The sequence below is a fragment of the Coregonus lavaretus genome, assembly GCF_964263955.1.
Source record: "Coregonus lavaretus genome assembly, chromosome: 3".
Lineage (NCBI taxonomy): Eukaryota > Metazoa > Chordata > Actinopteri > Salmoniformes > Salmonidae > Coregonus > Coregonus lavaretus.
In genome coordinates this window covers 11,340,364-11,354,359 of record NC_139990.1, presented here as the reverse complement: position 1 = coordinate 11,354,359, position 13,996 = coordinate 11,340,364, and the positions used below count along the sequence as shown (strand labels likewise).

Genomic DNA, 13,996 nt, shown 5'->3' with positions numbered 1-13,996 from the left:
GTTACTGTCACTTTTAATTTTTTGGTTTCTGTTTCCATTATCGCTGCCTTTTCGTCACTCATTTCAAGACTCGCTTTCAACTCTTTTACGTCCTTACTGACCAATTCTAGTATGCCCAATTTGTCATTTATCGACTTCAACAGGTCGCTTTCCACACATACCAGACCCAGTGGTGAAAAGCATATATCATCTGTATCAGTCGACGAGTCGCGTTTTCTCTTGGGAATTGGTTCTCCTCATTTATCTTCCGCCATGTTTGGGTGTTGCGTGTTGTTGTAATATTTGTCGATATATTTCTTATGATTTGTTTTGTGTTATTATCCAGATTTAATTTTATTTACTGCAAATATATGAAATGCTAATATTTAGTCTAACTTACTGATTTTGAATATTATGTTTTTATCTTGAGGTGGTTTGTACCGCTTTCTATTCAATAGGCAATTCTTAGAATATGTTTAATGTTGTCGCAATTACATGGCTACTGTTTAATAGAGGGGAATACCAGCTTTACAATGGTGCAGTGCCGGTGGAAAGGCAGCAAAGACATTAATGCTTAGCTATAGTTAACTAGCGAGATAACTGCTACAAGTTATGTTTTGAATTGGCTATCTAGTTAGTCTGTCATTATTTTATACCTGCTGAAATGTCACGCTCTCTCTCCTCTGACAACGGCCAACTTCCACTGGCCACACACACGCGGCACAAACAGACACGCACTGAAGGGTCATTCCGATAATGGCTGATATGTAGATTTTTAAGTGATTGATAACATTTAAATAAGTGTGCCTTCATGAATTACATTAACAAAAATTATGAAATTAATTTCCATTACCTTACAATTTGGAAAAGCGCTTCATGCGCATTCAGGCTGACTGATTTTCAATCTCCAACAGCCTACTGTCACGCACAGCTTCACAGACTAGCGGCAAATAAACCTGAACAAAGCGAAATCAGGAAATTCATGCTCACTCTCCATTGCTCTTCATTGCAGATCCTGCCTTCATTTCGCTTTGATCAACCTTTTTTGCCTGTGTGTGTGAATCTGGGCCGGCGATAGCCTACAGGAGCCGGTACGCAATTCCCAAAAAATGTGAAGTGCCGGTATGGCACTCTGGACACGTCCGGCCCAAGTCAAGCACATCGCCCAACCCTATTGGGCATGTTGTGGAACGTTGACAACTGACTGATCTACAAATTACATTAAGTAGTCATGATACCAGTCAGTCTAAAACCACCGACTGCAATGTCTGTAGCGGTGGGCCTTACCTTGGACACCTGGGCACACCTGCACAATGTGATCACATCAAGATAGGAGAAGATTCTACAGGGAAAGAGAGAGCATTTTTTTTAGTTGTACAGAGGGACAGGACAGTGGGGTTAGCATGTAGCCTTCCAGAGGGACTGGTTGTGAATTTAGCAATAGCATGTAGCCTTGCAGAGGAATAGGCCAATTGAATTAGCATGAAGCTATTAGCCAACAGGGGTAAGCCAGTGGGTCAGGTCAAACACATAGTCACAGTTCCTCCTATTCATATCAGTAGTTTCCCTTTAACCCCACACACTCCCACCCTCAGGAAACTAGCACTGTCCATTGTTCCCTCTCATGGACAGAGACAAAGGCAGTGTGTGTGTGGTCAGCGAGGGCATGTTGGGGCATGTATGTATGACATGTTTGTGTCAGGAGTCCAGAAAATAACAGATGCAAGCTCATGCATATACACACGCACACACTCACACTCAGTGGCTAATGGAGCACCTGACCAATCAGATGAGAGCTGATGAGAGCTGATCGATGGTCTCTCTGATGACTGGCTAATGAACGTGGCGGAGGACATTGATTGGCTGTCTACTTTAATCACACACTCTGAGTTCCATTAAACACACTGGTATAATGGTGTATGTAGGTGGGTTCTGTCTGTCTGAAGTTCACACAGGTGGAGCTGAGCACTGCGGAATTCCCCACCAACACAGAGGCTATTTATAGCACACACTGTACACACACACACCACACACACACCTAAGTTATATTAGTAGGATATGATTAAATGTGTGTGTGTGTGTGTGTTAGACAGTGATCTCAGTTAGATTAGTAGGATTACACACAGCCGCTGTAGGACGTTATGATGCTCTGTAGGTCGCATAGCTAGCAGAGATACATTTCCAAGGCGACACACACACACCTAACCACTCAAGGTTAACAGTCTGCTAAGGGACTCCAGCCAATGTCCTTGTTTAATAAGTTACCCTCACTTTAAGCCCTGGGGAGAGCGCTCAGGTGTGTGTGTGTGTCTCACCTGAGCAGAAGCTCCTTGGGAAGCTTCTTGTTAATGGGAGCTTCATCACTGTTGGAGAACACCTGGAGAGAGAAACATCCACATCAGAACCCCTGTCGCCATGGTAACAAGCACCCGATAGAACACACATGCACGCACACACACAGGCCTGTACACACACAAAACACTAGTGCTGAGCTATTAAAGGACATTTCGGTTATTTTACGTTTTTTAAATAACAAATTGACCGATTTTTTTAATTCCATTTCGTTCGTTTTTTTCTGTGAGCTCAATGCTCAGTTTCTGTAGAGATAAATCAGATCAAGCCTAAACTGTGCGATGTAGTAGGGAGTTGTAGTTTCCAACAGGCCAATATTCTACATAGTTTAGCGCAGAAAACGTGGTAATTAACTACAATGACCATAATTGCCCGCTTACTCGTCCGGTCTGTGTAGAGCAGATGCAGAGCTCGAGAAGAGAGAATGCGCAAGAGGGATAGAAAGCAGTTGCTTCGCGAGGAGATCTCTACCTGAAAATACATGATCTAAGTGATTGAAGGTTGGTATTCAGCAGTCATAAAAGTATGCCTTATTTACTTTGAAGAACTACTAAAATTGTGATTGTCAGACAGAATAGGCAGCAGCTCTATAGAGATGAGATGATGACTTGGAATGAAATATTAAAGTCATCAAAACAAATATTAAAGTAAAGTAATGTGAATAAATTATGGTTAATAAGTGATAAGCAGTAATGGGTAGTTACTACCATCATGGGACTTTTATTAATTGTTTTATTCTGTGTTATTACAGCATTCAACCCACATAATGCATGGTGCATTTAATGTCAATTTGTTTTTTTGTTTTTACAAAATCAAAAACCGTGATAATTTGTTTATAATCGAACGGAAACCGACCTCAAAAATAACGAATCGCTCAGCACTACAAAACACACGCACACAAAACATTTTAGCTACGGAGAGGGAGTAACCTAATTTACTGGTGAAGACTCAGAGGAGAGGAACATTGAGCCTAATGCTTATTTGTACTTGTTGGGCCCCTTTAGAATTCACATCTCTTTTTTCCTTTCATAACATTTTTTGAATCTCAATGTTCCAGTGTTCCCCAGCTCTGTGCTTCCTACAGCTGGCAGAGCAGCATTCCAACCTGGGGAGTTCCTCTCTCAGATCAGCCTCCCGGCACTCCCAGACCTCTGGCTACGTACCGGTTGGGAATGTCCAGCAAGAACGGGGAATGCTGCTGGGTCTGTGGGTAATATTTTTCCCAAACCTGCAGCTCCTCACACTCAACCATGTAGGCACTGGTTTTCATCCTGGTTCTAAGATGGTTAGGGTTAGTGTGCAGCACAATCGGGAAATCCACCGTGATGGCAACACACACCGCCACCCACTCTGCACACACACACACACTCTCACACACACACACACACACTCTCACACACACACACACACACACACACTCTCACACACACACACTCACACACACACACACTCACACACACACACACACACACACTCACACACTCTCACACACACACACTCACACACTCTCACACACACACTCTCACACACTCTCACACACACACACACTCTCACACACACTTTCACACACACTCTCACACACACTCTCACACACACTCTCACACACACACACACACACACTCTCACACACACTCTCACACACACACACACACTCACACACTCTCACACACACACACTCTCACACACACACACTCTCACACCAATATTATTATGCAGAAAAGAGCCTCCTATGTGAGAAGGTCAAGTGCTGTCAACCCCAGATGTTTAATGAGGAATCTGTGGTATTTATACACAGTGATACACACACATATACACACAGGCCTGGGGAGGCTAACCCATCAGACAGGAGCTGGTTCATGACATACTGAGGAAATGTCAACACAGCAAGATAACCATTACAGACCACATGCTACCCTACCTACTGTTCAGTAAGGCACAATCCCTTCACATATAAATATATTATGTAGAACAGACATAGCCTACCTTTGTTAAGTGAGGAATCATGTTAGCTTTAATCATGACATTTCTGTCTGCAAAATGTTCTGCACCCTCGTGTCTGAACTCAACCAGGCTGGTTGGTTCCCAGTGTGAGGAAATTGGAGCCTGGTGCCACTGCCTACATAACATGTATGTTGTCGTGACCGTTCTATAGCTTGACCAACCCAAGGAGTCTGTTACCGACAGAGAGGTGGGAGACAACGTATATGACACTGAATAACACTGTGGCTTTTGTAGAGCAGTTAGCTTTACAGTAGTCGCCTATATGGGCTATAAATAAACTCAAGGCCCTAGGCGCTTCTCTATCTGGCTAAATTGTCTCAGCCCCAGCCCTAGCCCTATAGCCCAAACCAATCCCCAGCCCTCTGTCCAGGTCCAGTCCTGGTCCCAGTTCCTGCCCTATACCTCGGCCCCAGCCCAATCCAGCCCACCACCTATACACCATGTTGTTTGCTTACACATACATTGTCGGTCCCCTGTAGCTCTTGTTGGTAGAGCATGGCGCTTGCAACGCCAGGGTTGTGGGTTTGTTTCCCACGGGGGGCCAGTATGAAACTGAATGCACTCACTAACTGTAAGTCGCTCTGGATAAGAGCGTCTGCTAAATGACTAAAATGTAAATGTAGTTCTGACTCCAATCACTCCCAGAGAACTATAATGATTGTGGCTGAGTAAACAATGATTGGGTTGTGTTAACAGCTACCCCAGCCCTGTCCTTGGAAAAGCCCCAGCCAGCCCCTAGCCATGTCAGCCCCAGACCCAACTAGTCTTCTAGCACCCAATCCCAGCCCTATCTGTCGCCCAGGCCCAACTATCACCCAGCCTGTCCCGCAGACTGAGCTCGGTGTTGTCGCTGTCAGCTGGTGCGTCTGTCTGGACAATAACAGGATTTCGGATTACCCTTGACCAACAAAGCCCCAGCTCCCTCCAGCATATAAAATTAGAACAGTGCACGGTCGAAACACCCGCGCACGCACGCACGCACGCACGCACACACACACACACACACACACACACACACACACACACACACACACACACACACACACACACACAAACACACACACACACACACACAAACACACACACACACACACACACACACACACACACACACACACACACACACACACACACGGTGTCACCCTATGGAAAACCTACTACCGTTCATATTCGTTTACACACACTCCGGCCCGTTTCCGCAGCTCTTACCTCGAACCTGCCCTTGGTGATGCCGTTCATATCTGCGGAGGCACGTCGCGGTGTGTTACCGCCCACATACACGTCTGGGGCTAGCGTTAGGTTTGGCGAATACAGTATTGTTTTTGTCGCCTGTGTCGGTCGAAGAGGCTGGGCTGGGCGCTCTCCCCTGTTGGCAACAGTGCTCCTTTCTCCGGGGTGGCTGTGAGGTTTAGTCCGGGGCGGCCTGGAAGAGCAGTAGCCTTGTCTTGGAGCCCGACGGCTCTCCAGTCCGTCTCATCACACTGCCAGCGACCAAAATAACAATAATAACATGGACGAGCTCCTGGTGACCTCACTTCCGCCTCTCAGACGGCTCCCAGACCAAATCAGCTGGCCTCAATATCCCTCCCTCTTGCTCGAGCAGTTTGAAACGTAAAAAATGTGGAAGAAATTATCAAATATATTTTATTAGTTTATGGATGGAAGAACAACCCGTCATTTAATTGTTTCTTCTGTTATTCTTGTAGTTGCCTACGGTGGACAGGGGAAGGGGAGGGCCGTGTCGTTGACGTCATTTCTGTGGGAAAAGCACGCGTGGCCGACTTGTTTTGATTGCGAGTTCTCTTCGAATCGGAGATGTTCAGCCACGCGACATCGAAATATCCGCCGGTCCGTTAACGGCGAGGTATGTCGCTGAACTGTCACACGGGCACGGGCCGGTTCTGGATCCGAAAACATTGGGATACAGGAACCCCAGAATCTGTAATCAGGAGTTTACTGTTGATCACAGATATACTACTCCATAATCCCTTTCGTCTACAGTCTAGTTTACACAAAAACACACATTCGAGGGAATTCCATGTAATTTAATACCTGATTTCATCCCTCGATAGGTACATGCATAGTAGGCCTAATGTATTTAATCGAATGAAACGTGATGACATTGATACAACAACGATTATTATAATTGCTATGCCAAACGGTTGAAGATGGATGTAAGAGGGAGTTGAATATCTCATACAAAAGCATTAAACTGTGTTCTCTGCACCTGTTCCCAAAGCTTCACTAGAGGGCGCACTTACACTGCGACACACTATTACTTTACTGTAGTCTACTTTCTAAGCACTATGACATCTTGGACATCCTAATAGGGAGCAGTAATTGCACTGTGTGTATTCTTCTTGGAGTGACTCCAGCCTACACAAGCACACCAGTCCCTCTGCCTCGTTGCTAGTGTACGACAGTCACACCCTCAAACATGGATGAAGGGTTATCACCATGGATGGATGGACGGATAAGGACAGTGTGTTTGTGTGTGTGTGTGTGTGTGTGGTGTGTGTGTGCATGTGTGTGTGTGTGTGGTTGTGTGTGTTCACTGTTCACGTATACAGATGTATGCCCCAGTCACCCCTCCACTCTCTCCGTATTCCATGATAATTAAGAATGTCTCAGTAAAAGTCAAATTAATTAACTGAATTCTTTAAATATAACTCCTCTCCTCCAATCCTGGCTGATCTAGCAGCCTGGTGTAGAATATATTCTGGTAGTCTGAGTGACTCAACTCATTTAGAACAAGGACATTCTAATATTTAATATTTAATATATTTACAAATGTAGAGGTTTTTCTTAGTATCAATCTAAAGTTTGGAGAGAGATATTGTGTGGCTTATTCACACAAACACACACATATACAGTGGGGGAAAAAAGTATTTAGTCAGCCACCAATTGTGCAAGTTCTCCCACTTAAAAAGATGAGAGAGGCCTGTAATTTTCATCATAGGTACACGTCAACTATGACAGACAAAATGAGAATTTTTTTCTCCAGAAAATCACATTGTAGGATCTTTAATGAATTTATTTGCAAATTATGGTGGAAAATAAGTCTTTGGTCACCTACAAACAAGCAAGAGTTCTGGCTCTCACAGACCTGTAACTTCTTCTTTAAGAGGCTCCTCTGTCCTCCACTCGTTACCTGTATTAATGGCACCTGTTTGAACTTGTTATCAGTATAAAAGACACCTGTCCACAACCTCAAACAGACCACTGATAATCTCCCTCGATCTGGGGCTCCATGCAAGATCTCACCCTGTGGGGTCAAAATGATCACAAGAACGGTGAGCAAAAATCCCAGAACCACACGGGGGGACCTAGTGAATGACCTGCAGAGAGCTGGGACCAAAGTAACAAAGCCTACCATCAGTAACACACTACGCCGCCAGGGACTCAAATCCTGCAGTGCCAGACGTGTCCCCCTGCTTAAGCCAGTACATGTCCAGGCCCGTCTGAAGTTTGCTAGAGTGCATTTAGATGATCCAGAAGAGGATTGGGAGAATTTCATATGGTCAGATGAAACCAAAATAGAACTTTTTGGTAAAAACTCAACTCGTCGTGTTTGGAGGACAAAGAATGCTGAGTTGCATCCAAAGAACACCATACCTACTGTGAAGCATGGGGGTGGAAACATCATGCTTTGGGGCTGTTTTTCTGCAAAGGGACCAGGACGACTGATCCGTGTAAAGGAAAGAATGAATGGGGCCATGTATCGTGAGATTTTGAGTGAAAACCTCCTTCCATCAGCAAGGGCATTGAAGATGAAACGTGGCTGGGTCTTTCAGCATGACAATGATCCCAAACACACCGCCCGGGCAACGAAGGAGTGACTTCGTAAGAAGCATTTCAAGGTCCTGGAGTGGCCTAGCCAGTCTCCAGATCTCAACCCTATAGAAAATCTTTGGAGGGAGTTGAACGTCTGTGTTGCCCAGCGACAGCCCCAAAACATCACTGCTCTAGAGGAGATCTGCATGGAGGAATGGGCCAAAATACCAGCAACAGTGTGTGAAAACCTTGTGAAGACTTACAGAAAACGTTTGACCGGTGTCATTGCCAACAAAGGGTATATAACAAAGTATTGAGAAACTTTTGCTATTGACCAAATACTTATTTTCCACCATAATTTGCAAATAAATTCATAAAAAATCCTACAATGTGATTTTCTGGAATTATTTTTCTCATTTTGTCTGTCATAGTTGACGTGTACCTATGATGAAAATTACAGGCCTCTCTCATCTTTTTAAGTGGGAGAACTTGCACAATTGGTGGCTGACTAAATACTTTTTTCCCCCACTGTACATAGGAGTGGTTAAAACATGCTAATAACGGTCCTCTTAGTATATCAAAAAAGGTTTGGTGTACTTCGACTGGTATGCCATCCAACCCTGGAGTTTTCCCGGACTTAAAGTATTTAATTTAAATACTTGTTTTCCCCACTGTATGCTCACACAAACACACACATATATGCTCACACACGCACACACGAATACACACACACACACACGAATACACACACACGCACACACAAACTTGCACTGCCCAGGCTAGAGCCACACCCTGAAATCCCAGATACAGCACTATGATGGAGTCTTTCTCTGTCCACTGTAGGATACACACAATCAGTAATCTGTGTATGTGTGCGTGTGTGTACATGTGCTTACATGTGCGTGAATGAGAGAGATTAATATACATAGCTGTGGTATAGGGACAGTCCTGTATTGGCCCCTGGACACTTGCAATATAATTCTCACCCTCCTCTGTCAGATAGCACAGGTGTGAATCATTGTCTCTCTCCTCCCTGCTATTTCTCACTCATCTCGTTCTCCCTCCCCCTTCTCTCCCTCCCTCTCTCTTTTTGTCAAATAACAGGTGTGAATCATTGTCTCTCTCCTCCATGCTGCCTCTCACTCATCTCGTTCTCCCTCCCCCCTTCTCTCCCTCCCTCTCTCTTTTCCATCAAACACTTTTTTCTCCATAAATAGCCTAGGTGTGTGTCAGAGGGTCCCACTCTGAGTCTGTGGTAAATCTTCTCTCCCACTCCCTCCCTCTCTCCCACTTCATCTAACCTCTAACCTCAGAGAATGCCCCATGGGTGGCAAACAGAAAACGCGTGAGAGAGAGATAGAACGGAAGAGAAAGATGGAGAGGGAGAGAGTAAGAGAAAAAAGTGGGGAATAGCACAGAAACAGGTAACAGAGAGGAAAAGAGAGAAAGAAACGCGAATTTGACTGGAGAGAAGAGGTTTTAATTTAACTATTTTTGCTAACCTCTTCCCTTCTCTCCACATTGTGTGGGAGAGGACGAGAAACAGGGTGACGGAGAGAGAGATGAATAGGTGTGATTTCTCAGGACAATGAGAAATTTCGGAGAGATTTGTCTTCCCTCCTCCCCCACCCCTCTCTTTTCCCCCCTGGGGAGCGGCAAGATCAGTTTTCTTCAGGTGTGGAGAGAGAACAGGAGAGACCTCAGCCCTCCCTCCCCTCCCCTTCCTTCCCCTCCCTCCCTCCCTCCTTCCCTGCCTGTCCCTCTCCTCACAGCAGGAGAGGTAGAGAGGGCAGCCAAGTCACCCATGATACAAGTCAGTATTTGACGTCCATCCATGTCTGAGAACGTCAGGAGATGAAGTGGAAACTGGCCTCTAGGGGCAACAGTGAGCGCTGTTACCTTCAAGTATGTTTCGATTTTGCTAGGGAGTTGTGGACGGGGTTGGCGGATGGGCGTAAGCATCTGCCTCTGAAATTTCAGAGTTATTTGTCTTCCCCCCCCCTTTCTTCTCCCCCTAGGGAACGGTAATCAGTTTTCTTCAGGTGTGGAGAGAGAAGAGGAGAGACCTCAGCCCTCCCTCACCATCTGCCTCTGATTCCAATGGTTGCATGTTTGAATCCAGCGATAGCAAGTTGTTTTTGATATTTTTGTTTAAAGTCTATCCCAAACCTTAACCCTTACCTTAACCATTCTGAGTTAATTCCTAACCTTAGGAATTTGGAGTTAATCCCTAAATTTAACCCTAACCTTAAAAATGTCTGATGTGAGACTGTGAGAGCTGGTAGAGAGAGGGACCAGAGCTAATAAAGACACATCATTTTTACAGACACCATCTTTTCAATCTGGTTGAAATAACTTCATTACCAAAGATTTAACTCTGGTTGAAATAATGTCATTACAAACAGGTTGAAATCTGATTTAAATAATGTCATTACAAACAGGTTCAAATCTGGTTGAAATAATGTCATTACAAACAGGTTCAAATCTGGTTAAAATTACATAATTAAAAACAGGTTGAAATCTCGTTGAAAGTATATCATTATCAGCCCACACCCAAACTCTTCACTGGGGAATCTCATATCCAACCCCTATTCACAGCACTCTGTATGGCTTAGAGCGATTTTATTAGGCTGAGTGTGTTTGATTCTAGGTACTTCTTAAACTTTACAAGTATCTGTGCATGTATGCAACTGTGTGTGTGTGTTTGTTATCTCCCTGCACAGCCAGACCAGGACAATGCCCTGGTTGCAGGGTGCTGGCCGTCCATCTTTATCTCACAGTAAAAGTGGACACACACACACACACACACACACACACACACAGAGCTCTGGGCCTAGAGCTGGGACCTCAATTATAACAGGCCAGAGTGCCAGAGGATATCAGTGGTGGAAAAAACATGGCGATGCCAATGTCATGATGACTATTTCCCCACATCCTAACATAACGGTGTAGGCATACTACAGCTACTTCCTCAAGTTGTAGATATAAAACGTGTAAATATAAAGACATGTAGGCCTATATGCCAATATATAAAAATAGTTAGGCTATCAGGTGTACATTAAATAACGGTTTTCCTAAGGACGCTGGGGACAAAAACATGCACACTTTTGGGCATGTGTGTTCGAGGATGGAGTCATTGAAAAAATATGCCAAGTAGCCTCGCGACACGCACACCAGACACCCACCTCTGAGAAACGCCCCCCCCCCCTCTCTCTCTCTATTCGTGCGTAAAGACGCACAACCGGCTTGATTGACCGTTGCTGTTGCTCAAACCTTGACGGTTGGTGTTGCTCAGCTCGCGCCACTGCCCAGCCTTCAGGTTGGGAGCCGTGACGTATTTACTGACTGGGACACGCGAGTTTTCGCGCCGATGCTCTATTTGCTCGCGAAGGCACTATTTGGGGAGATAAACCGAACCAACCGTCCCGTTCCTTTCCGTTTTACCGTTTCGCATCAACAAGTTCACCTCCAGACTCTCTCAGTCTGTGTCTGCCACCGGGAGGGAAATAACGGGACCGCTGCTCTCTCCTGCATCACCAACTCACCAAAGGAGATTTATTTCCATTAAATTTTTGAACATTTTTTAAACTACAGTTAAAACCCGAATCGGAGCGCGCAGAGAATGATGGCACGCAGCATTGAACGAAACCTGGTTTCCTCGTCCATGTTTGGATACTTGGTTTGGCTAACGGTGGTTTCTGTTGTTCACGCTGGCGGTAAGTTTTTCTACATAAGTTGTGACGCCCTGTCCTATTGTAAAGGTGTCGGGTGGTTACCTGTGGCGCGCAGCGCGCAGCTGTCAACATCTGGGGTCTTGCGCCCAACTGGACACCAAAGAGGGAGTGGAGCCTCTACCTTTAGGGCTGGGACTTTGGGTCAAGGATAAACTTTTCAACCAACATTCAGAAATATATTCTACTATCCCAACCTGGTTTTCAAAGTAAAACTGGTGCATAAAATTTAACAATGCTGCTACAAAAAGCTTATGCGTATGGTAGTCTATTGCGCATTAAAGCTACTTTGATCAACCTTTGTGTACAGGATTCTGACTTGGTGTTGGGCTGGCAGTCAGTTTCTCTCTCTTTGTCTCTCTCTCTCTCTCTCTCTCTCTCTCTCTCTCTCTCTCTCTCTCTATCCCTCTCTCTCTCAATTCAATTCAATTTCAATTTCAATTTAAGGGCTTTATTGGCATGGGAAACGTGTGTTAACATTGCCAAAGCAAGTGAAGTAGATAGTAAACAAAAGTGAAATAAACAATAAATATTAACAGTAAACATTACACTCAGAAGTTTCAAAAGAATAAAGACATTTCAAATGTCATATTATGTATATATACGGTCTCTCTCGATCTCTTTCGCTCTCTCTCGATCTCTCTCTATCTCTCTCTTCTTTGCAGTGAGATATGAAGGATTTGTGTGTCTTTGACCTTATGAATTCTAAAATATGAAATGTAATGAAGATTTCTCAATGAAATGAAAAAATCTCAAGAACATTTAGTTGTAAAGTTTATTTGATATGTTTTGTGTGTCATGCCAAAGTAGCCCTATTGAATGAATGATGACATTTCTTTTAAATCTGAACATGGATAGCCTAACTGTCATAGTGAAGCTGTTGATATTGATTATGGTCTAGATAGGGATGGCCACTGCAGGGTGTATATAACGAATCCTCCTATAGTCCATAATGTCACTAGGGGACACTACTCCCAATATGCTGCTGATATAGTACAGTATGATCCAACATCAGCCCTGCTGTCTGCCTCCCAGTGGAATGGAATCAGATAAACTGATCCTGGATCTGTACTCTAGTTATGCTCAATCTTTCGTTTGGAGAGATCTTGATGGGGGAACTGTGTTACCTAATAACAGGTTTTAAAGTAGTTTATATACTATTAATTTATAAATAGTTAAATCAGTTGTAAACTGTTTTATAACTGTTACAACTGAGTATAACACTTTCATCACTGATTTATAACTACTGATTAACAGCAGTGTTGGGATTAGTTATTAGTTACTCGCTAGATTTAACATTTTAACAAAATTAACAAAAGTTACTCTACAGTATTACTTTGTGTGGAAAGTAACACGTTATATTACTAGTTATATTATTTTGTGTTACTTTCATAAAAAAAAACCTAATAAATCTGTCGGAAGGAGCAAGGCTAGCCTGTGAAAGATAGGCTACTTAATAACTCAGGTTTGATCACTAGTTTCTCCTTTCATCTGTGGGGATGCTTTCCTGTGCTAGTCTACAAGTGCTACGCTATCATATGGGCTGCTTAATTAGTCATATATACTGTAATCTGTACAGATTTCCTATCTTTTCATTCAAAATCTTTCTCTCGAACAGCCAGTTCTTGTTATAGATCGCACGTACACGGACCCATAGAGATGTATAGACAGGAAAGCCCTCTATGGGATTTTCTATCACAGAAGTGATCAATAGCAAAGGTCAAAGGTGCGCCCTCTATACATTTCTATAGACACCAGCTGTCATGACATTTCTCCAAACAACCTTCCTCCACTCGCTGGAGAACTGAGTGAGGAAACAAATCGAGATCGGATCGTGGAAACACGCCTGGTAGAGATGTGATTCTGAAATGTAATGAAAAGTTACTTTACTATTTTACTCATACAAATAATCTGATTACGTAACACGTAGCGTTACCTCCAACACTGATTAACAATCCATAAATGACCTTTAAAGACAGTGTTACCATGGTATCTGATGTGTTCCTGTTGTAAAGGTGTTCTCTCCCCAGGTCGTGTGTTCCTATTGGACCAGAGAAACACGTCTGACTCCGGCGGATTGGCTGAGGCGGAACATGCGTGTGCTTCCCATGATGCCCGGCTGGCATCAGCCGAGGAGCTGCGTCACGCCGTGGTGGAGT

General features: G+C 44.1%; 1 protein-coding gene across 2 annotated transcripts in view; it reads right to left on the bottom strand.

Annotated features, from left to right (window-relative positions):
* The window catches only part of fbxl2 (F-box and leucine-rich repeat protein 2), a 42,450-nt gene extending 36,627 nt beyond the window's left edge, over positions 1 to 5,823 (bottom strand). For both annotated transcript variants that reach the window (XM_084152092.1, XM_084152093.1), the window contains exons 1-3: positions 5,542 to 5,823; positions 2,295 to 2,356; positions 1,267 to 1,321 (exon numbers count right to left, since the gene is read on the bottom strand). In XM_084152092.1, coding sequence (XP_084008218.1) covers positions 1,267 to 1,321; positions 2,295 to 2,356; positions 5,542 to 5,571 — 147 coding nt within the window. In that variant the 5' untranslated portion in view covers positions 5,572 to 5,823. The remainder of the gene's footprint in view (positions 1 to 1,266; positions 1,322 to 2,294; positions 2,357 to 5,541) is intronic.
* Between the last annotated feature and the right edge of the window lie 8,173 nt (positions 5,824 to 13,996).